The sequence below is a fragment of the Kogia breviceps genome, chromosome 8 (assembly GCF_026419965.1).
Source record: "Kogia breviceps isolate mKogBre1 chromosome 8, mKogBre1 haplotype 1, whole genome shotgun sequence".
NCBI classification, from domain to species: Eukaryota; Metazoa; Chordata; class Mammalia; order Artiodactyla; family Physeteridae; genus Kogia; species Kogia breviceps.
This window is the reverse complement of record NC_081317.1, coordinates 82,314,869-82,338,335: the sequence shown is the minus strand read 5'-3', so window position 1 is coordinate 82,338,335 and position 23,467 is coordinate 82,314,869. Positions and strand designations below refer to the sequence as shown.

The 23,467-nt window shown below is 34.8% G+C and overlaps 1 protein-coding gene across 7 annotated transcripts in view; it reads right to left on the bottom strand.

Moving 5' to 3' along the window:
* VPS13A (vacuolar protein sorting 13 homolog A) overlaps positions 1–23,467 on the bottom strand; it is a 266,390-nt gene that overhangs the window by 199,763 nt on the left and 43,160 nt on the right. For all 7 annotated transcript variants that reach the window (XM_059071189.2, XM_067039602.1, XM_067039598.1 and 4 more), the window contains 7 exons: positions 22,201–22,263; positions 21,591–21,720; positions 20,659–20,753; positions 20,179–20,321; positions 6,350–6,539; positions 6,149–6,263; positions 1,800–1,936 (listed from right to left, as the gene is read on the bottom strand). In XM_059071189.2, coding sequence (XP_058927172.1) covers positions 1,800–1,936; positions 6,149–6,263; positions 6,350–6,539; positions 20,179–20,321; positions 20,659–20,753; positions 21,591–21,720; positions 22,201–22,263 — 873 coding nt within the window. The remainder of the gene's footprint in view (positions 1–1,799; positions 1,937–6,148; positions 6,264–6,349; positions 6,540–20,178; positions 20,322–20,658; positions 20,754–21,590; positions 21,721–22,200; positions 22,264–23,467) is intronic.

Below are 23,467 nucleotides of genomic sequence, written 5' to 3'. Positions count from 1 at the left end.
AATTACTTCAAAAAGAAAATATAAATTTTTTCCTCTTTCAGACTATAATATAAAAATTTAACAGGAGAAGATAAACTCACAAGCTGACATACATTATAAGACTATTAGAAATGTCTTTATCCATGATATATATAATGAGAAGGCCAGGTATAAAGTAAATTTTTACATATTGTTATATTTTCCAATCATTTATATTAAAAAAGGGGAACAAAGCCAGTCCTGGTAAATAATAGATCTAAAATTTTTTTTAATCTAAGAAGCCTTTTTATTAAAAACAAAATTAAGAGACAAATATAACTTACAAAATGTTTCCATGGCACGATGACAGATATTTAGATAACTTTATAAGAAGAAGTGAGAGTCCATAATTAAATATTAGTGTACCTGAATTTTAGTTCCAGCTCTGCCATTTACGCAATCCCAAGCAAGTTATAGTTGTACTTCCCCGTGCTTGGTATACTATGCATACTACTGTTTTCACTCAAGTATCCTGGAGATCACTTCACAGTAGTATATAAAGATCTCATTCATATATATATATATATATATATATATATATATATATATATATATATATACATACACACACATGTATGTATATATATATATATATATTTTTAAACATTTTTCCATTTTACATAGTTCATGTGAAGCAGACAGTCAAAATTGATTATCTGTTTGAAAGGTAATAAATTTTAGGCAAAAGGTTAAGCAAATTGCCTCAGGTCATAAAACTATAGAGATACCCTTCTGACTGCTATACCTTTCCACTGGCTGTTTCCACTATACCATACTGCCCATGAACCAATTCCATAACCAATTTCAAATATGAATAATTATCTGTATAAAATTTTATTATAAATGTAAATCCAGCAGTGTCTACATAATTACTAACTGAAGAGTAAAAAAAAAAAAATATATATATATATATATATATATATAAAATAAAGGAGAATGTCAATATCAAGGAAAGGCATGTATTTGTTAGGTAGCCAGAAAAAGCATTCCAATATTATCCATCCCTTCTGGGTCTTTAAATTGTTAGTTATTGCTCTACATTCCATGATCTGGAGTACTGCTGTCCAACAGAACTTTCTATGATGATGGAATTGTTCTCCATCTGTTCTAATAATTCAGTACCACTAGCCATCTGTGACTATTACACACTTGAATGTGGCTAATGTAACTAAGGATTGAATTTTTAAAAATTGTAATCAACTTAAACAAATACATGTGGCCAGTGGGTACCATACAGAACAGCACAGATCTAGAAACACTGAAAAAAAGTATTCTCTACTCAAAACTGAGGGGAAAAACATACATAATTGAGTAAGAAGCAAAATGCAAGAAGACCATCTCTCAATTTTAGGAGTATTTAATAGAAATATCAAAATGCCAATATCTAAAGTAGATACACAAAACATTTCAGAAGGATGAATATATACTTGATTACTTCCAGAACTCCCTTCCACTCTACACATTTTAACTGACCAAGTAATAAATTTAAATTGAAAAGGAAATAAACTCCTCAAGCATTACTCTCAAATTTTATAAATATAATTCTTAGGTTCACCCCTGACCTTCAGCATTCAATTGGTCATTTTCCTATTAGAAATGTAGGGAAATTATCTAATTAAATGAAACTTCACTTTACTTGCCAGAAGGGAAGATTTCTCAAATCCTAGTTTCTGCTATTAAGCTAAAAATTAATATACCAAATCAAACGTCTAAAAACCAAAATACATCTTAAAGAAAGAAACACCGTGTCATATTATAAAATAATTATTAGTAGTATATACCTTTAGATGACCAAGATCCAAAAGAAGCAGATTTGATGTAGGGTTAAAAATTCCATCTTGTGGGATAATAATATATGAAGCCTTCAAATTAATTTTGAGATCAAGAACTTTCTGTGTTTCAATAATATACAGCAGACCTGCATAAAAGTTAAATCTTTACAATGAATTGTTTTCACAAATTACTCAAGAAATAGAGAATCATTAAACACATGAATTGGTGGCACAACCTTAAAATAATGTGAAATTAGTATTAATTTTAAAATAAACTTGAGCAAAATATTTTGAATTTAAAGTAAGATATTTGTTAGTCAATGTGTATACTCATTAAATATAACTGAGTACAAAACTGGAATACTTCTTCAAAAAGAAGTTTTTAACCCATAAACCCAATTTGGGAAAACTGGGGAGATACACATCTAAAAAAATTAAGTTACATGAAATATTAGAATCTATATAATTCTTCCCAATTCATGAACTTAGTACAACTACATCTACCATACTGAAAAATGATAACTTGATTTTTATATTACTCTGAGACAATGAAAATCCTGGATTATTAAATCATCTTCAATAAAACTGTATGAAAACCAGAAAAAGCAACCAGAACTTTCTATGAAAATGGATGAATAAACCAAAGTGAATTTTAACTAAGATAAAGTCTTGAACTTATACTAAAACATTTAACTAGATTTCTAAATCTTGGTAACATGAATAAATAGGTAGGCAAACCTACTCTTCCACTAAAAGCAACAAAAATGGTTGGATATAAAGCAAAACAAACAAACAGCAACAACGAAACCTACTAAAAACACTAAGAGGAGGCAAGAAAGTAAGGATCTATGAAGCCAAAAATCAAATTGAAAGAGAAAACCTAACAGATTTAAATGGAAGCCATAACAATTTAACCCTGAGACCATTTTCTGCACTTGGTAAACTTTGGAACTCCTTTCCATAGCCTCACAGAGTATAAGGAACAGATGACAAAAATGAGGAGCCTAGAAGGAGTTCTTTTCATAAATCTGGGATCTAAAAGGTACATACTCAAAGTAAGAGTAATCCAGAAGTTAAACCTCCCTGTCCCTAAAACCTACCCATAGGAGAATGCAAAGAATGTCTCTGAGAAAAACTGGGAAAAAGGGGTAGTCTCCCTGTGAATCATAATCACAATACAGTCCTCAAGTGGATACGTAGCACAACTTTTTTTTTTTTTTTTTTGTGGTACGCGGGCCTCTCACTGTTGTGGCCTCTCCCCTTGCGGAGCACAGGCTCCGGAGGTGCAAGCTCAGCAGCCATGGCCCACAGGCCCAGCTGCTCCGCAGCATGTGGGATCCTCCCGGACCGGGGCACGAACCCGTGTCCCCCGCATTGGCAGGCGGACTCTCAACCACTGCGCCACCAGGAAAGCCCTGTAGCACAACTTTTGTCATTCCAAAATATCTCAAGTAATGACTTTAGATAGTGGTCCCACCAACATGCTCGAGATACCTGGCAGGAAAAAATGAAATTCTTCCCTGAATGAAAGTCCATTTATCCTAGACTTCGGGGAATTCTCCCAAATAATTTTCCAATAAAAATGAGCAGCTTGGGCTTCCCTGGTGGCGCAGTGGTTGAGAGTCCGCCTGCCAATGCAGTCATGCCCCGGTCTGGGAAGATCCCACATGCTGCAGAGCAGCTGGGCCCATGAGCCATGGCCACTGGGCCTGCGCATCCGGAGCCTATGATCTGCAATGGGAGAGGCCACAGCAGTGAGAGGCCTGCCTAACAGGGAAAAAAAAAAAAAAAATGAGCAGCTCACAATCAAAAATCAACAAAAAGACAATGGTTAACATGAATATAAGAAACAGCAGAAATAAAAGAGAGGAGAAAGAAAAACACAAAAGTCTTCATATAATGGAACTGAAGAGATAATTATCTGCTGAGACAATATAAAATAACTATACAGTTGACCCTTGAACAACACAGGTAAGTCCACTTACACAAGATATTTTTCAAAAGTAAATATTTACATTACTACATGGTATCTGGTTGGTTGAATCTGGGAATGTGGAAGAACTACAGATACAGAGGGCCCACTGTAAATTATACACAGATTAACTCTGGCATTATTCAAGGGTCAACTGTGTTTATAATGTTTGAAGAAATAAAAGACAAGTTTGAAGATATCCATGGGAAAGAGAACTATAAAGAATAAAAAATCAGATTTTAAATGTAACAAAGCAGAATTCCTAAAATGAAAATATAATCATTGAAATTAAACTCAATGGGAAGATTATTAAGCACATTAGACAGCTGAAGAGGGATTCACTAAAAATCAGAAGATACGTTAAAGGAAATTACCCAGCATGCAACAGAGGAAAAACAGATGGAAAGAAAACAAAATATATGTTAAGAAGAATGACAGAGTAAAAAAAAGCTAAAATATATTTAGCCAGAATTACAGAAGAAGAGAATCAAGAGAAAAAAAATCTGAAGAGTTAATGGCTAGATATTTTCCAGATGGATTTTCTAGAAATAATTAAATCTACCAATCCTCAGATTGGTCCACAGTTGGATACATCATACTGAACCTATAGAATATAAAAGATAAAAACATCTTAAATGTAAAAGAAAAAAGACAGATAATCTACAAAGAAGCAGCAAACACACTAACACCTGCATTTTCAACATCAGTAATGGGAGCCAAAAGACAGTAAAATGGTCACTTCAGTGTGCTAAGAACAATATAATCACCAACTCTGAATTACATATCCAGTAAAAAATATCCTTCAAAACTGAGGACAATTACTTTCAGACCAAAACCAAACAATACAACAAACAAAAAAGTTTGCCATCAGCAGACTCTCAATAAAGAAAAAAATGTATAAATGAACTACCGAAAGAAAGGAAATAATCCCAGATAAAAGGTGTTAAGTTCAAATAGGAATGAAGAGCAAAGAAAGTAGTTAATATATAGGTAATTATAAACCAGCATTGACTCTACAAACAAAAAAATGTCCTATGAAGTTAAAACAAGAAAAAAATAACAATAGCATGTAAGTAATGAGGATGGTGAAGGGAGTTCAGGTGTTCTAAAGTGTTCCTTGCAATGACTGGGAGAAGGTAAAATGTTTTATTAAATTTTATCTCAACAAAAATTTGTGTTTTAATTACTACAGTAAAAAGAGAAAGAGAATATTTAAGTTTCAAATGGTACAAGGGTGGGAGTGGAGGAAGTAATGCTAGAATTTATCCAAAGGCAGGAAAGAAAGGTCAAGAAATATAAGACTGTCAGTATCACAACTTGAAAAACATCCCACTATATGTTGTTGACATGACACATCTAAAAATAAAGATAGAGGGAAAAAGTAAGTAAAAGAATAAAAAAACATATAGCAGGCAAATTATAACCAAAAGAAACCTAGACTATCCATACTAATATCAAAACAAACAAAAAAAAATATTTAAAAATTAGCACTACTAAAACTATTGACAACTTCATACAGATAAAAGATTTGGTTCATTGGGAAAAAAATATCTCTGCGTGTACCTAATATAGCACCAAACTTTATAAGGAAGAAAATTACAGATCTATATGAAATAGACAAATCCAAATGGAAAGTTTGGTGTTTTTCATATACTTCTCTAAATAACTGTTAGAATACGGTGAAACAAGAAGGAAAAATATCCAGTAAGGATACAAAAGATTTGAAGTACATGATAAACAAATGTGACTTAAAAGATATGTACAGATATTTTAAAGATATGCTTTTCAAACATATGTGGAATATTGTTTAAATTACCATATATTGAGTCAGAAAGCAAGTCTCAACAAACTACAAAGCATTAAAAACCACAGAGATCATCTCTATAGTCAACTATATTTTAAACGAAATCTCTAATTTAAAATCTTCCCCAAAGAAATCTCCAAACCCAAATTATGCCAAACACTGAAAGAAGAAATGAGACCCAACAAACCAACCGGCTGAACAAACCAATCTTACACAAACTCTCCAAGAGAATAAAGAAGGATGGAACTTTTATTTTCTGAGGCCAATATACTAAAATCTGGAAGTCATTACAAGAAAGGAAAATGACAGGCCAGTTTCTGTCATAAACAGAATTTCAAAAATCCTAAAAAAATTTTGCAATTAACTTCAATGTGGTACATAGGTTAGACCTTTCTAAGTGTAAGAAATAATTATCATTATATCTAAATTTAAATATAAAGGTACCAAATTAGCTTCAATTAAAACTGTATCTAGTCTAGAAATATAAACTCAAAAAAATACTTTACTAAAATCAGCATAACATGACTGAAAGTTTAGTACAGGATAAGTACTTAATTCACCAACATTAATACTGGCATTTACCTGCTGCTGTCTTATCACGAAATTCTTCAAGTTTTGTCAAAGTCACTGAAGTCAGCTGTGCTAGATTTACCTCTTTTGGAGGTCTGAAGAATTCCACTATACTATTTACTGTTCTCTGTTAAAATAAGCATCATTAACATGAGGCACAAACTCAAGGCAAATTGAAATATATTAAAACTTAGGAATTACAAAAATGCTTACTGCATCATATAGCATTTCTAAAGGTTCAGCTTCTATGATACACCTTTGAGCAACAGTTTCATCTAATGGATTTATCTCAAATATAATTCGCAAGAGTGATGCAGCATCATCCAATGAAGACAAGAGGCGGGGTTTTGTTGAATTATCTGGTAAGCCAGTAATATGAAATGAACCTATTTTGGTTTCGAATCTGCATGAAAAAAGATAGGACAGAAATTAGCAATCAGTACAATTTTAAAGTATTTTTCAAATTAAAAATAATAAAATAAAAATAAAAACAATTGCACTTTAGGGCTTCCCTGGTGGCGCAGTGGTTAAGAATCCACCTGCCAATGCAGCGGACATGGGTTTGAGCCCTGGTCTGGGAAGATCCCACATGCCGCAGAGCTACTCAGCCCATAAGCCACAACTACTAAGCCTATGAGCCACAACTATTGAAGCCCGTGCGCCTAGAGCCCCTGCTCCGTAACACAAGAAGCCACTGCAACAAGAAGCCTGCACACTGCAACGAAGAGCAGCCCCCACTTCCCACAAGTAAAGGAAGCCCACACATAGCAACAAAGACCCAACACAGCCAAAAATAAAAATAAATTTAAAAAAAAATTTCACTTTGCATTTCTTGCTACTCCATTCCATGCACACCAAAGAAAACACACAACTATTAGATCTCAACTGACAGAGATTAATTCACAAAGAACTCTATTCACATGTTGATTTCCAGATTAAGAAGCTTTTGAAGGGTCAGGGGTTTCTGGTTCCCTATGAAAGGAGTTTGAAGTCACCACTCCAAATTAACAACAAGTAAAAAGCTGAACAAACAAAAAATCAACAACTCTTCTTCGATATATAAGAGAGGGGAGTACACAGGGCAAACTGCTGCCCCGAAGACTGAAGACACAGACAGGGAGTGGAGTCATGGCTTACCAGAGCAGAGATCTGCAAAAAGGAAACCACCATGGACACTAGAGCCAAGGTTGGAAAACCTAAACTGTAACTGAATTGCTGGAGTCTTAGTATGGACAACTCTGAGAGTTAAAAACTCCAGAGGGAACTACAATGAGGCATCACCTGACACCAGGCAGAATGGCCATCATCAAAAAATCTACAAACAATAAATGTTGGAGAGGGTGTGGAGGAAAGGGAACCCTCCTACACTGCTGGTGGGAATGTAAACTGGTACAGCCACTATGGAGAACTGTAGGAAGGTTCCTTAAAAAACTAAAAATAGAGCTACCAGATGACCCAGCAATCTCACTCCTAAGCATATATTCAGAGAAAACCATAATTTGAAAGGATGCATGCACCCTGATGTTCACTGCAGCACTATTTACAATAGCCAGGACACAGAAGCGAACTAAATGTCCATTGACAGAGGAATGGATAAATTAGACATGATACATATATACAATGAAATATTACTCAGCCACAAAAAGGAATGAAACAGTGCCATTTGCAGAGACGTGGATGGACCCAGAGATTGTCATACAGAGTGAAGTAAGTCAGAAAGAGAAAAACAAATACTGTATAATATCACTTATATGTGGAATCTAGAAAAATGGTACAGGTGAACTTATTGGCAAAGCAGAAAGAGTCATAGATGTAGAGACCTTATGGTTACCAAGGAGGTGGGGAGAAGGGGGACAAATTGGGAGATAGGGATTGACATATATATACTGCTATGTATAAAACAGATAACTAATGAGATCCTACTGTTTAGCACAGGGAACCCTACTCAATGATCTGTGGTGACCTAAATGGGAAGGAAATTTTTAAAAGAGTGGATATATGTATATGTATAACTGATTCACTTTGCTGTACATCAGAAACTAACACAATATTGTAAAGCAACTCTAAGCGGACCCAGCCACAGGGGAGTCCCCCAAATAATTTGAGATACACCTCCAGGAATTCAACCAGGTTCCCAGAGTAAATATTGGAGAAATATCCCCTCCTCAGGCAAGTGGAGAGGAAGATGAACCATTTGAAAAATATGCCAGAGCACTCTGTTGTTCTTAGCAAGGCCTGCCCTCTGGAGAAATGAGTTAAGTAGAGCCTTACCTAATGGGGTATTATCAGAGCCAAAATGACCAAGGGAAGGGAAATATCCAACTCCAGTCAAGTCTACCACTCCATATGGGGGGAGGAAAATACCCAACTCCAGCCCACACTACCCACTCTATCCCCCCTAAGGGGGTAGGGGAAAAAACTGAGAAACTCTTGTTAAGTTCACAGTACAGAAGCACAGGCTCATTCAAAGACTGAGAGCTCATCACAGGACTAAAGAAACTCTTCCCTTTCTCCCACATCATATAACCAAATTATTAAGGACCTATTTACAGCAATTCCTTTTACCCAGTATATAATGTCTGGCTATCAGGAAAAAAATAACAAGGCATACAAAAAGGCAAAAAACACAATTTGAAGTGACAGACCAAGCATCAGAACCAAACATGGCAGGGATGCTGGAATTACATGACTAGAAATTTAAAGCAACTACAATTAATATGTCTAATGGTTAATATGTCTAACAGATAAAGTAGACAATCTGCAAGAACAGATGAACAATGTAAACAGAGGGATGGAAATGTTAAGAAAGAGCCAAAAATGAATGCTAAAGATAAAAAACACTGTAACAAGAATGACTTTGATGGGCTTATTAGGAGACTGCACAGTTGCACAGCTAAGGAAATCCCTGAGCTAGAGAAAAATCATAAAAATACAGAAAGCATTTCTAAAAACTCAGAAGAGAATATCCATGCATAACTACAAAAGTTGTACCATACAAGTAATGGGAATACCAGAAGAAGAGAGAAAGGAACAGAAGAAATATTACAATTAATAATGATTGAGAATTTCTGCAAATTAATATCAGACACTAAATAACAGATTTAGGAAGCTCAGAGAACATCAAGCAGAATAAATGCCCCCCAAAAAACCCACAAAACAAACAAAACAAAAACCAAAAAAAACCCACTGCTAGGCATATTTTCAAACTACAGAGAATCAAATATAAAGAAAAAAATCCTAAAAAGAGCTGGGGGGAAAAAATCCTTACTTATAGAGAAGCAAAGATAAGAATTACTTCCACATTCTCAGAAGCCATACTAGCAAGAACAGAGTAACAAATATTTTAAAGTGTAAGAGCAAAAAACTCTAAACTAGAATTCTGTACCCCGTGAAGTTTCCCTCCAAAAGTAAAGAAGAAATAAAGACTACCTCAGACAAACAAATATCAAGAAAAATTGTTGCCATTAGACCTGCCTTTCAAGAAATATTAAAAGTAGTTACTTAGAGAGAAGAAAATAAATGTTAGTTGGAAACTCAGATTACATAAAGAAAGAGCACTGAAGTAGGAAAGTGAGGGTAAAATGCAAACATTTAATTGTCCTAACAGATTATTAGTATGTTCATTGTTAATAATCTAACAGTGTATTGAATAACAGGAATGACACAAGGGATTAGAGGAAGGAATTAGGATATTTTGTTATTACTGGGTACTCACATTACCTGTGAAATAGTATAGTATTATTTCAAAGCAGACTAAGATCAGTTGTTAAAAAAAAAAGAAAAAGAAACGAAATTGAGTTATTTATAGTGAGATGGATGGACCTAGAGTTTGTCATACAGAGTGAAGTAAGTCAGAAAAAGAAAAACAAATACTGTATGTTAACACATATATATGGAATCAAAAAAAAACAAAAAACAAAAAAAAACAGGTTATGAAGAACCTAGGGACAAGACAGGAATAAAGACACAGACCTACTAAAGAATGGACTTAAGGATACGGGGAGGGGGAAGGGTAAGCTGGGACAAAGTGAGAGAGTGGCATGGACATATATACACTACCAAACGTAAAATAGATAGCTCGTGGGAAGCAGCCGCATAGCACAGGGAGATCAGCTCGGTGCTTTGTGACCACCTAGAGGGGTGAGATAGGGAGGGTGGGAGGGAGGGAGACACAAGAGGGAAGAGATATGGGGACATATGTATATGTATAACTGATTCACTTTGTTATAAAGCAGAAACTAACAGACCATTGTAAAGCAATTATACTCCAATAAAGACGTTTTTTAAAAAAAAGGCATTCCACAATAAAGATGTTAAAAAAATTAAATAAATAAGGGAAAAAAAAAGCTATACATACTACTATATATAAAATAGATATCTAATGAAGACCTACTGAATAACATAGGGAACTCTACTCAATACTCTGTAATGACCTATATGGGAAAAGAATCTAAAAAAGAGTGTATATGTGTTATGTATAACTTTTTCATTTTGCTTTACAGCAGAAACTAACACAACGTTTTAAATCAACTATACTCCAATAAAAATTAAACTTTTTTAAAACAATTAAAATAAAGGGCTTCCCTGGTGGTGCAGTGATTGAGAGTCCGCCTGCCAATGCAGGGGACGTGGGTTCGTGCCCTGGTCCGGGAGGATCCCACGTGCCATGGAGCGGCTGGGCCCGTGAGCCATGGCCACTGAGCCTGTGCATCCGGAGCCTGTGCTCCACAACAGGAGAGGCCACAGCAGTGAGAAGCCCGCGTATCCAAAAAAAAAAAAAAAAAAAAAAAATTAAAATAAAACAAGAAGTATATTAAATGCTCTAGGGCAACCACTAAAAAGTTTAAAGCATTTTAACTGATGTGCCAAGAAAAGAGAGAAAATGGAATCATACAAAATGTTCAATTAAACTGCAAAAAGAAGAAAAGACATGGTAGACAAAAATAGGAACAAAGAACAAGGGCAATAAATAGAAAACAGTAACAATTATGGTAGATATTAATATTAAGAGAATAAGAAAATAAGCCACAGAATAGGAGAAAATATTTGTGAACAACACATCTGATAAGGACCTGTTATCTAAAATATATAAAGAACACTTTAAACTCAAGAAGAAAACAAACAACACAACTAAAAAATGGGCTAAAGATCTTAACAGACACCTCACCAATTAAGACTGACAAAAAAGATCATGTCATCATGGAAATGAAAATTAAAACAACAGTGACATACAACTACATACATATTAGAATGGCCAAACTCTGGAATAATGACAACACCAAGTAATGACAAGGATGTAGATGGAGCAATAGGAACTCTCATACATTGCTGGTAGGAATTCAAAATGGTACAGTCACTTTAGAAGAAAGTTTGGTGGTTTCTTACAAAATTAAGCATATTTTTACCATGTGATCCAGCAATCGGCTCCTTGATATTTACCCAAAGGAGCTGAAAACTTATGTCCATATAAAACCTGTACACAGCTCTTTACAGCAGCTATATTCATAACTGCCAAAACGAAGAAGCAACCAAGATGTCCTTCAGTAGGTGAATGGATAAACAAACTGTGGTACATCCAGACAATGCAATGTTATTAAGTGCTAAAAACCATGAGCTATCAATTCATGAAATGACGTATAGGAAGCTTAAATGCATATCACTAAGTGAAAGAAGCCAGGCTATACATACTGTACAATTTCAACTACAGGACATTCTAAAAAAGTCAAAACTATGAACACAGTAAAACAATCAGTGGTTGGGGGAGTGAGTAAGGAACGAATAGCAGAACGGAGGATTTTTAGAGCAGTGAAAGTACTGTGTGTGATACTGTAACAATGGACACTTGTCATTCTATGTTGTCCATACCACAGAATGTACAACAAGAGTGCACCACAATGTAAACTATGGACTTTGGGTGATTATGCCAGTGTAGGTTCATTTTTAGTAAAAATGTAGTATTCTGGTGAGTGGCGTTGATAATTGCAGGGGGGCTCTGAATGTGTAGGGGTAGAAGGTATATGAGAAACGTCTATACCTCTCTCTAAACTTTGTTATAAACCTCAAACTGCTCTAAAATAATAAAGGCTTTTAAAAAAAAAGTTAATGGATAAGTATTGTCTTTGGAAGTGACAGAAAAAGTTGCTCAAATAATCGAGTTTCTCCACTGAAATGATAATTAAACTAGCAAAAAGTCCCAGAATCAACTTTCTTGCAAGTCTGGAATTTAATAAAAAGCTTACAGCAACCAGGGAAAAATGAAAGAAGGAAGACAGCCAAGTTTCAGAAAGATAGCACTCTGGTATTTCTGTTTATCAGCCTATCATCCCCATTCCCTAGCAAAGCAGTGGGCAATATTCCTGGTATGGCTTCCTGGAGCCAGGGGACTAACACAAGCTGCTATGCTATGAATGTCTGTGTCCCTCAGATTTCATTTGTTGAAACTCTAATGCCTAATGTGATGGTTATCTGGAGGTAGGACTTTTGGGAGGTGATTAGGTCATTAGGGCGGAGCCCTCATGAATGGGATTAGTGGTCTTCAAAAAGAGGCACTAAAGGCTCCAGGATAGGTTGCAAGCCACCACTGCTGCCCTCCTGGGCTCCAGGAGCAATCTTGAGCTGCTGCTGCCACACTTGCAGGCTCCAGGAGCAGTTGCAAGCTGCCTCTGCCGTCATCATGGGCTCTGTAGGTGCGCATGAGCTGCCACTGCCACCAAGTGCCCTGGGAGCGGGCGCCAGTAGCTGCATCTACACACCCACTACTAAGGGGATAACGGCCAGCACATGCTGAGGAAAGGAGGCCACAGGCATTCATACTAAAAACAGCCCTCACACCAAATATATTAAACCCACACAAGCTACCCAGGGATGCTCACACATATAAAATGCCCTCTAAGCCCACAGTAGACAACTGTTTCTCTGAAACTCACAGAGTAAGAGAAATATAAGTAAATGAAGAAGTAGAGGAAACACTCCCAGTTAAAAGATCAAGAGAATTCCCCTGAAAGAACATTCAATGAAACAGACATCTTCTGTCCAACAGACACTGAGTTCAAAAAGGAGATAATGAAAATACTGAAGGAATTAAGAAAGGCTATTGACAGAAATGCAGAGTACTATAAAAAGGAACTAGAAAACATAAGGAGGAGCCAAGAAAACTTAGAAAACTCATTTGCTGAGACAAAAAGTGAGCTAAAGGCAATAAATAGGAGAAAGAATAATGCAGAAGAATGAATAAGTGATCTGGAAGACAGAATAATGGAAATCACCCAATCAGAACAGCAGACAGAAAGCCAAATGAAAAAAAAATGAAAGCAGTATAAGAGACCTATGCGATAATATACAATCTACACATAATAGGGATTCCAGAAGGCGAAGAAAGAGACAAGGGGGTTGAAAAAGTATTTGAAGAAATTATGGCCAAAAACTTCCCTAAACTAAAAAAGGCAACAGAAATCCAGGTACAGGAAACCACAGAGAGTCCCAAACAGACCTACACCAAGGCATATTATAATCAAAATGTCAAAAGTTAAAGATAAAGAGAGGATTCTAAAGGCAACAAGAGAAAAACTAAGAGTTAATTACAAGGGAATCCCCATAAGGCTATGGCCTGATTTCTCTACAGAAATGTTTTTGGCCAGAAGGGAATGGAAAGATACATTCAAATCCCTAAAAGGGAAAAATATGCAACCTAGAATACTCTACCCAGCAGGAATATCATTTAGAATAGAAGGAGAGATAAAGAATTTCTCAGACAAGCAAAAATGAAAAGAATACTAAACCTATCTTAAAAGAAACACTGACAGGTCTTTTCTAAACAGAAAAGAAGCAAGAATCTATAGGAAAGAGAAAATCACAACTGGCAAGTAAATCACTTAAATAAGCCAGTACATTTTTTTATTAAAAAAAATCAAAACAATCTTGTGAAAACAATGATAACCACAATGAAGAGCAAAAGGATAAACATGAAGAAGTAAAAGAGGACTTCAAAATCATAAAATGTGGGGGAGAAGAATAAGAGAAGGTAGATTCTTTGTTTTTTTTCCAATGTGTTTGAGCATATATGACTATCAGTCTAAAGCAAGTATATAGCAAGGGGTAAAAATACTCAAAAAACAGGGTAACCACAAATGAAAAACCTGCAATAGATTCACTAAAACCTAAAAGAAGAAAACAAAGGCATAAAATAAAAAGAAATCATCAAACCACAAAAAAGAAAAGGAGGGGAATTCCCCGGTGGTCCAGTGGTTAAGACTCTTCGCTCTCACTGAGAAGGGCCCGAGTTCGATCCGTGGTCAGGGAAATAAGATCCCACAAGCCATGTGGCATGGCCAAAAAAAAAAGAAAAAGAAAAAGAAAGGAACAAAGAAGAAACACAGAATCAACTGGAAAAGAAGGTTTAAAAAGGCAATAAATACATATCTATCAATAATTACCTTAAATGGCAATGGCCTAAATGCTCTAATCAAAAGACAAAGAGTGGCAGACTGAATCAAAAAAACAAGAGCCTACAATATGCTGCCTACAAGAGACCCACCTTAGAGCACAGGACACACATAGATTGAAAGTGAGGGGATGGAAAACATATTTCATGCAAACGGAAACGACAAAACAGTGAGGGTTGCAATACTCAAATCAGACAAAATAGACTTTAAAACAAATGCCGTAAAGAAAGATAAAGAAGGACACTATATAGTGATAAAAGGATCAACACAAGAAGATTTTATACTCATCAATATATATGCACCTAATACAGGAGCACCCAAATACATAAAACAAATACTAACAGACATAAAGGGAGAAACTGATGGGAATTCAGTAGTAGTAGGAGACTTTAACTCCTTATTCACAACAATGGACAGATCTTTGACACAGAAAATCAATAAGGCAACAGAGATCCTAAATGATAAAATAGAACAGTTTGACTTAATTGACATTTTTAGGACATTACATCCAAAAAAACCAGAATACACATTCAAGTGCACATGGAACATTCTCTAGGATTGACCACATACTAGGGCACAAAACAAGACTCAACAAATTCAAGAGTATAGAAATTATCTCAACAACTATTATGACCACAACAGCATGAAACTAGAAATCAACCACAGAAAAAGAAATGAGAAAAAAAAAATTACATGGAGACTAAACAACATGCTACTAAAAAATCCAATGGGTCAACAATGAAATCAAAGAAATTAAAACACACCTTGAGACAAAGAACAATGAAAACACAACCAACAAAATCTATGGGATGCAGCAAAAGCAGTTCTTAGAGGGAAGTTCAGAGTAACACAGGCCTTCTTTAAGAAAGAAGAAAAATCTCAAATAACCTAACCCACCACCTAAAAGAATCAGAAAAAGAAGAACAAACTATACCTAAAGTTAGCAGAAGGAAGGAGACAAAGACCAAAGGGGAAACAAATAAAATAGAGATTTAAAAAACAATAGAAAAAAATCAGTAAAACCAAGAGCTGGGTCTTTGAAAGGGTAAACAAAATTGACACACCTCTGAGCAGGCTCACCAAGAACAAGAGACAAGACCCAAATAAAGAAAATAAGAAATGAAAGAGAATAAATCACAACTGATACTGCAGAATTACAAAAAAACATAAGAGAATACTATGAATGATTATATGCAAACCAATTTGACAAGCTAGAGGAAATGGACAACTTTCTAGAAACATACAGCCCACCCAAACGGAATCAAGAAAAAATAGATAACTTGAACAGACTGCTCACTAGAAGTGAAACAGAATCTGTAATGAAAAAAACTCCCTATAAACAGAAGTCTAGGGCCAGATGAATTCACAGGTGAATTCCACCAAACATACAAAGAAGAACTTAAACCAATCCTTCTCAAACTCTTTCAAAAGACTGAAGAGGAAGTAACACTCCAAAAGACATTCTGTGAAGCCAACATCACCGTGATACCAAAACCAGACAAAGACACAACCAAAAAGAAAATTATAGGCCAATATCTTTGTTGAATATAGATGCAAAAATTCTCACCAAAATATTAGCAAACTGAATTCAACAATAAATAAAAAAGATCATACACCACGACCAAGTGGGATTCATCCTAAGTTCACAAGGATGGTTCAACAAATACAAATCAATCAATTTGATACACCACATCAACAAAAGAAAAAACAAAAACCACAGGATCATCTCAATACATGCAAAAAAGCATTCAATAAAATTCAACATCCATTCATGATAAAAACTCTTAACAAAGTGGGTATAGAGAGAACATATCTCAACATAATAAGAGCTATTTATGACAAACCCACAGCCAATATAATACTCAGAAGTATTCCTGCTAAAATGTAGAACAAGAGAAGGATGCCCACTCTTATCACTTCTCTTCAACATAGTACTGGAAGTCCTAGCCACAGCAATCAGACAAGAAAAAGAAATAAAAGGTATTCAAATTGGTAGGGAAGAGGTAAAGTTGTCATTATATGCAGGTGACATGATACCATATACAGAAAACCCTAAAGACTCCACAAAAAAACTACTAGAACTGGTAAATGAATTCAGCAAGGTAGAAGACACAAGATTAGCATACAGAAATTGGTTGCATTTCTTTACACTAACAATGAAATATCAGAAGGGGAATGTAAACAAACAATTCCTTACAAAATAGCATCAAAAAATAAAATACGTAGGAATAAACTTCACAAAGGTGGTTAATCACTCATATGCTGAAAAGTACAAAACATTAACAAAGGAAACTGAAGATGATTCAAAGAAATGGAAAGCTATCCTATGCTCTTGGATTGGAAGAATTAATATTGTTAAAATGGCCATACTACCCAAAGCAATCTACAGATTTAATGGGATCCTGATCAAATTACCCATGACATTTTTCACAGAACTAGAACAAATAATCCTAAATTTTATATGGAACCATAAAAGACTCAGAATTGCCAAAGCAATCCTGAAGAAAAAGAACACAGCAGGAGGCATAAGCCTCCCAGAATTCAGACAATACTACAACACTACAGTAAACAAAACAGTGTGATACTCACACAAGGACATATGGATCAACGGAACAGAATAGAGAGCCCAGAAATAAACTCATACAACTATGGTTAATTAATCTTTGACAAAGGAGGGAAGAATACACAATGGAGAAAAGACAGTATCCTTAGCAAATGGTGTTGGGAAAATTTGGACAGCCACACATAAATCGATGAATTTGGAACATACTCACACCATACACAAAAATAAACTCGAAATGGCTTAAAGACTTAAATATAAGACATGACACCATAAAACTCCTAGAAGAGAACATAGGAAAACATTCTGACATAAATCATACCAATGTTTTCTTAGGTCAGTCTACCAAGGCAATAGAAATAAAAGCAAAAATAAACAAATGGGACCTAATCAAACTTACAACCTTTTGTACAGCAAAGGAAACCATAAACAATATGGAAAGACAACCTACGGACTGGGAGAAAATATCTGCAAATGATGCGACTGACAAGGGCTTAATTTCCAAAATATACAAACAGCTCATACAACTCAGTAACAATAGCAACAAAAAAACAAAAACCACTGTAAATCAAAAAATGGGCAGAAGACCTACGTAGACATTTCTCCAAAGAAGATATACAGATGGCCAACAGGCAGATGAAAAGATGCTCAACATCACTAATTATGAGAGAAATGTAAGTCAAAACTACAACAAGGTAGCACCTCACACTAGTCAGAATGGCCATCATTAGAAAGTCTACAAATAACAAATGCTGGAAAGGGTGTGGAGAAAAGGGAACCCTCCTATACTGTTGGTGGCAATGTAAATTGGTACAGCCACTATGGAAAACAGTATGGGGGGGTTCCTCAAAAAACTAAAATTGGAGTTGCCATATGATCCTGCAATCCACTCCTGGGCATATATCTGGAGAAAACTATAATTTGAAAAGATACATGCACCCCAATGTTCAATGCAACACTATTTACAACAGCCAAGACATGGAAACAACCTAAGTATCCATCAACACAGGAATGGATAAAGAAGATGTGGTACGTATATACAATGGAATATTACTCAGCCATAAAAAAGAATGACATAATGCCATTTGCAGCAACATGGACCTAAAGATTATCATACTAAGTGAGGTAAGTCAGAAAGAGAAAGACAATCCCATACAATATCACTTATATGTGGAATCTAAAAGATGACACCAATGAACTGACCTATGAAACAGAAACAGACTCACAGATATAGAGAACAGACCTGTGGTTGCCAAGGGGTAGGGGGGAGTTTAGGATTAGTAGATGCAAACTATTATATATAGAATGCATAAACAACAAGGTCCTACTGTATAGCATAGGGAACTATATTCAGTATCCTGTGATAAACCATAATGGAAAAGAATATGAAAAAGAATACATGTATCTATAACTGAGTCACTTTGCTGTACAGCAGAAATTAACACATTGTAAATCAACTATACTTCAATATAATTTTTAAATAATTAAATAAAAGAAAAAAATAGGCAAAGGAATTTAACAGTTCTCAAAAAAACTATACAGAAACAGCCAATAAATACATGAAAAGATGCTCAACATCATTAGCCATCAGGGAAGTACAAATCAAAACCACAGTGAGATACTACTTTACACTCATTTAGGACAGCTATAATCAAAACGACAGAGAAGTGATGGCAAGGGTGTAGCTAAATGGAAAATTCACACAATGCTGGTGGGAATGTAAAATGATGCAGCTGCTTTGGAAAATAGTCTGTCAATTCCTCAAAAAGTTAAATACAGAGTTACCATTTGAGGCAACAATTCCACTCCTAGGTATATATACCCAAGAAAACTTGAAACTTGTCCATACAAAATACTGTCCATTAATTTTCATAGCAGCATTTTTCATAGTAGCAAAAAAGTGGAAACAAACCAAAAATATCCATCATCTGATGAACTGGCAAACAAAATGTGGTATATCCATACAATGAAATATTATTTGGCAATAAAAAAGAATGAAGCACTAATTCATGCTATACCATGGATGAACCTTGAAAATATCATGCCTATTAGTAAAAGAAGCCAGACAGAAAAGGCCACATATTATATGATTCCATTAATATGAAATGCCCCAAAGAGACAAATTTTTAGAAATAGAAAGTAAATTAGTGGGATTTTCCTGGCGGCACAGTGGTTAAGAATTCGCCCACCAATGCAGGGGACATGTGTTTGATCCCTGGTCTGGGAAGATCCCACATACCACGGAGCAGCTAAGCCCATGTGCCACAACCACTGAGCCTGCGCTCTAGAGCCCGTGAGCCACAACTACTGAAGCCTGTGCACCTAGAGCCTGTGCTCCACAACAAGAGAAGCCACCGCAATGAGAAGCCTGCACTCCACAACAAAGAGTAGCCCCTGCACGCCGCAGCTAGGGAGAGCCCACATGCGCAGCAACGAAGACCCAACGCAGCCAAAAATAAATAAATAAATTTTTTTTTTTTTTTTTTTAAAGGAAAGTAAAATAGTTTTTACCAGACACTGGGGAGAGGAACAATGAGGAGTGACTGCTAATGAGTATTAGTGTTTCCTTTTTGGGGTGTTAAAATGTTCTGGAATTAGGTAATGATAACTGTTGTACAACCCTGTAAATATACCATGTGGATTTGGTATACAATACAGTGTGACAAAAAAGTGAATTGTACACTTTAATGGGTGCATTGTATGGTATGTGCATCATACCTCAATAAAGCTATTTTTAAAACAGAGATAAAATAAAGACTCTCCCAGACAAAAACAAAATTGTTAATGCTGTTTCTTTTTCAACAGTGTGATTGCTGACATTTTTGTATTATTCTTTAGTGTCTCTTGGCATGAAGCTTTCTACTGAACATGTGTTATTTTAACAATCCCAAAATATATATATTAATGAAAAAAACTACCTTTCTAAAAATACAGAAGGACAAATTAAACCACAGTACTCTTTACAAAATACTGTATGACTAAATTCCAACCTCACAGTGAAATATTTTCTTACAGATAAGAGAAAATAAATTAACACTTACTTAACTGCTTGTGCTCCTGGTCTTTGCACAATCAAAGTGCTAAATTCTTCCACTACAATATCTAACAGTTCAGATTTTTGTTGTTGTTCTCTTAGAATAATAGACATACTTTTCAAGTGAACAAAAAACTTCATGGCTTCAAACTAGAGTATATTCAAAGGAATAAAATGAAAAAAATTATATGTATATATATATATATATATATATATAAATACAACAAATACTCCTATTTATATATTTATTCTTTCCAAAAACCAGAAAAATACTTCAAAAACAACCTTTCGTATATTAAAGGAACACCAAATAACACTAAGAAGTAGGAGACAATTTTTATCCCTACCTTGGAAACTAAAATAAATGCAATATTTATAGACTCAAAGAAAGATCACAGAACAACTCAGTAACATATATTTCTGAAAGGATTAAAAATAGGCATATCTATCACTAAATGCTCAGGTATAAGGAAAGAAAACATTTTACTGTTTTTGGTAAGGTTGGATCAACTGCTGTTTCACTATAGCCAATTGCTTCATATAGTAAAGTTTTTTCTTCAGGTGTCAACATTTCTTCAAGACCTAAAAATCATAAAGAAGTGTGTTTTATGTTCTTAACTGGTAACAAGATAAAACCAACCCAAAATTTAGCTGCTTTTAATAAATTAACTGCAAATTTTACTCTCTTTTTATAATACTTTTAAGAAATTATATTCACTGAATGCTAGGATGGCATTGCCAATTTTAGAAGGTTTATTCTCCCAAAATATGAATTGCTAAATACATAAATTTAGCAATATAAATTTCTAAATATTTGTATTAAGCACACAAAATAGATACCTGTATTAGGCACTTAATGGCATTGTGTTAAAGCAACATACTTAGCGTACAAAGTAGATAATATTAATATCATTTCTCCACATTTTATTACAGATGATGAAATTGAGGTTTAGAGAGCTTAAATAATTTGCCAGGGCCACACTGCTAATAAACGATAGATCTAGGATGTAAACCTAAGCCCCTAAGCCTCCATGGTCTTAAGCATTTTGTTGGGAAGCAAAAATCTTTCCAACAAATAATTTCAATAAAAATTTACAGTGGTTTATACCCTTTGGGAATTTTTATTTTATCTATGGCTGTGCTATATGCACTTACTAAATCCTCTAGACATAATGCTCTTTTGCAAGCATTAGTAAGATTTTTAAAATTTACTTTATTTGATTTTTAACACATATATTTACAGTATGTAAAAGTAATTTTACTGATAATAATAAGAATTATATATATGTATATGTACTTAAAATGTCTATTTTAATGAAAGAGAAAATTTCCTGCAGAACTTAATTTCACACCTGATGGTTAGCTACACTACCATAGCCTGATGACTAACTGCACTACTATAAAATGAAATGGACATACTTCCAGGTTTAAGATCTGGTTGTTGTTTAGTATGTGATTCTGACCAAGTCCACAACCAGCTAAACCATCCTTTATTATCCTCTGACTCTTGTGCTCCTTCTCTGAAAATCCTGTATCCAGCTTTCTTTACCTAAAATGAATAAATTTACAAATAAATGACAAATTATTCTTTATTTAGTAATCTAAAGAAACAGGATGATATTTCTAAAACTTATCTACTTTAGTGAATAAGCGTAAATAATAATCATACTGACAATAAAACATAGTAACCACAACACTGGCCAAACATCAGAATTTAGCATTACCAGGTACTTAGCACCACTGTCTTATGAGCAATGGTAATGGGGGGAAAAAAACTTGGCTTTCACCTTCATATGAACTCTCAGTATTTGATAAGCCCAATTAGTTAGAAAGAATTTTTTTCCCATAGAACCTGTCTGGTTTAAATACATGTGGCAAAACAGTGCATCAATTTTCTTATAATATAAATAAGCAAATTTGAACCCTTTTTAGGAAATAGTATATTACAGCACAATAACATCACAACATCTATCAAATCTGTATAAATTCTAGATTTATTTTTACTAACTGAAAGACAATCTGGAATTACCTCAACTTCTGCCTGTTGTCTTGCTATAGTTATATTAAATATATCCAAAGTCTTTTCCAGCTCCTAAAAATATAAATAAAGTGTGTTTACAAAAATAACTTTATATAAATAATTTTCATATATTCTCTATCAAATTGCTGTACTAAAGAAGAGATAGGAAGCAGAAAACATGTCACCCATCAACATAATATTCCTGTTAAATTCTGAAAAGCAATGCTTGTATATATGTCAGCTTGGAAATTAGTAATGATGGAACAACTTTCTGAACAAAGAAATCATACATGTCATGCATGTAAGATTTAGAATACTACAAGATATATAGGCACGTACTAGAAGATAACATACACGCACTGTTTAAAATGACTTTTATTTGGGCTTTAACTACAGTTAAGGGTAAACACATTAGTGTTACTTTCAACTAAAAATACAATTATACGTCCTTCATATTACATGCACATTTCATACGTCATCATTAAGATATATCAAGTAGAACTAGATACACTTAAAACTTGTTTTTAAATTTTATACTTTTCCAGGCTTCCCTGGTGGCGCAGTGGTTGAGAATCCGCCTGCTAATGCAGGGGACACGGGTTTGTGCCCCGGTCTGGGAAGACCCCACATGCCACGGAGCGGCTGGGCCCGTGAGCCATGGCCACTGAGCCTGCGCGTCCAGAACCTGTGCTCCGCAACGGGAGAGGCCACAACAGTGAGAGGCCCACGTACCACAAAAAAAAAAAAAAAAAAAAAAAAAAAATTTATACTTTTCCAAGTATTTCAGTATAGCTACTGAAATAAACTGAGATAAGCTCAATCTTTCATCATATCTATACATTATTTCCATGATTACTTTTGAGAGCTTCATGCTCAAACCACTTTTAGTCCCAAAGAGAAACAGTGATGACCAACCATTACCTGGAAAACTTTACTCAGGGTTCTACAGTCCAAAAGACTTAGAGGGTTAAGGTTAAGATCTAAAACTAGGTAAGGAAATCTGTAACCACCAAAGCAGAAACCCAAGCGTTCATAATAGCCTAGGTCTTCAGAAAGTCTTCTATTTCAAAAATAAAAATAAAACTCAATCTTAGGGAGTTTTTTTGGAAATTGGCCTGGATTCATAAGGTTCCATTAATTTTGAGAGACTAACTCTTCTTAGACTCCCTAAGCTGTACTTCATCCATCTGTAAAACAGTCCTGTCGAGAATATACCATAATGCTAAAAAGATTAAGACTAATATTTAGAGAACTCAGGAGACAGCTAATTAAACAT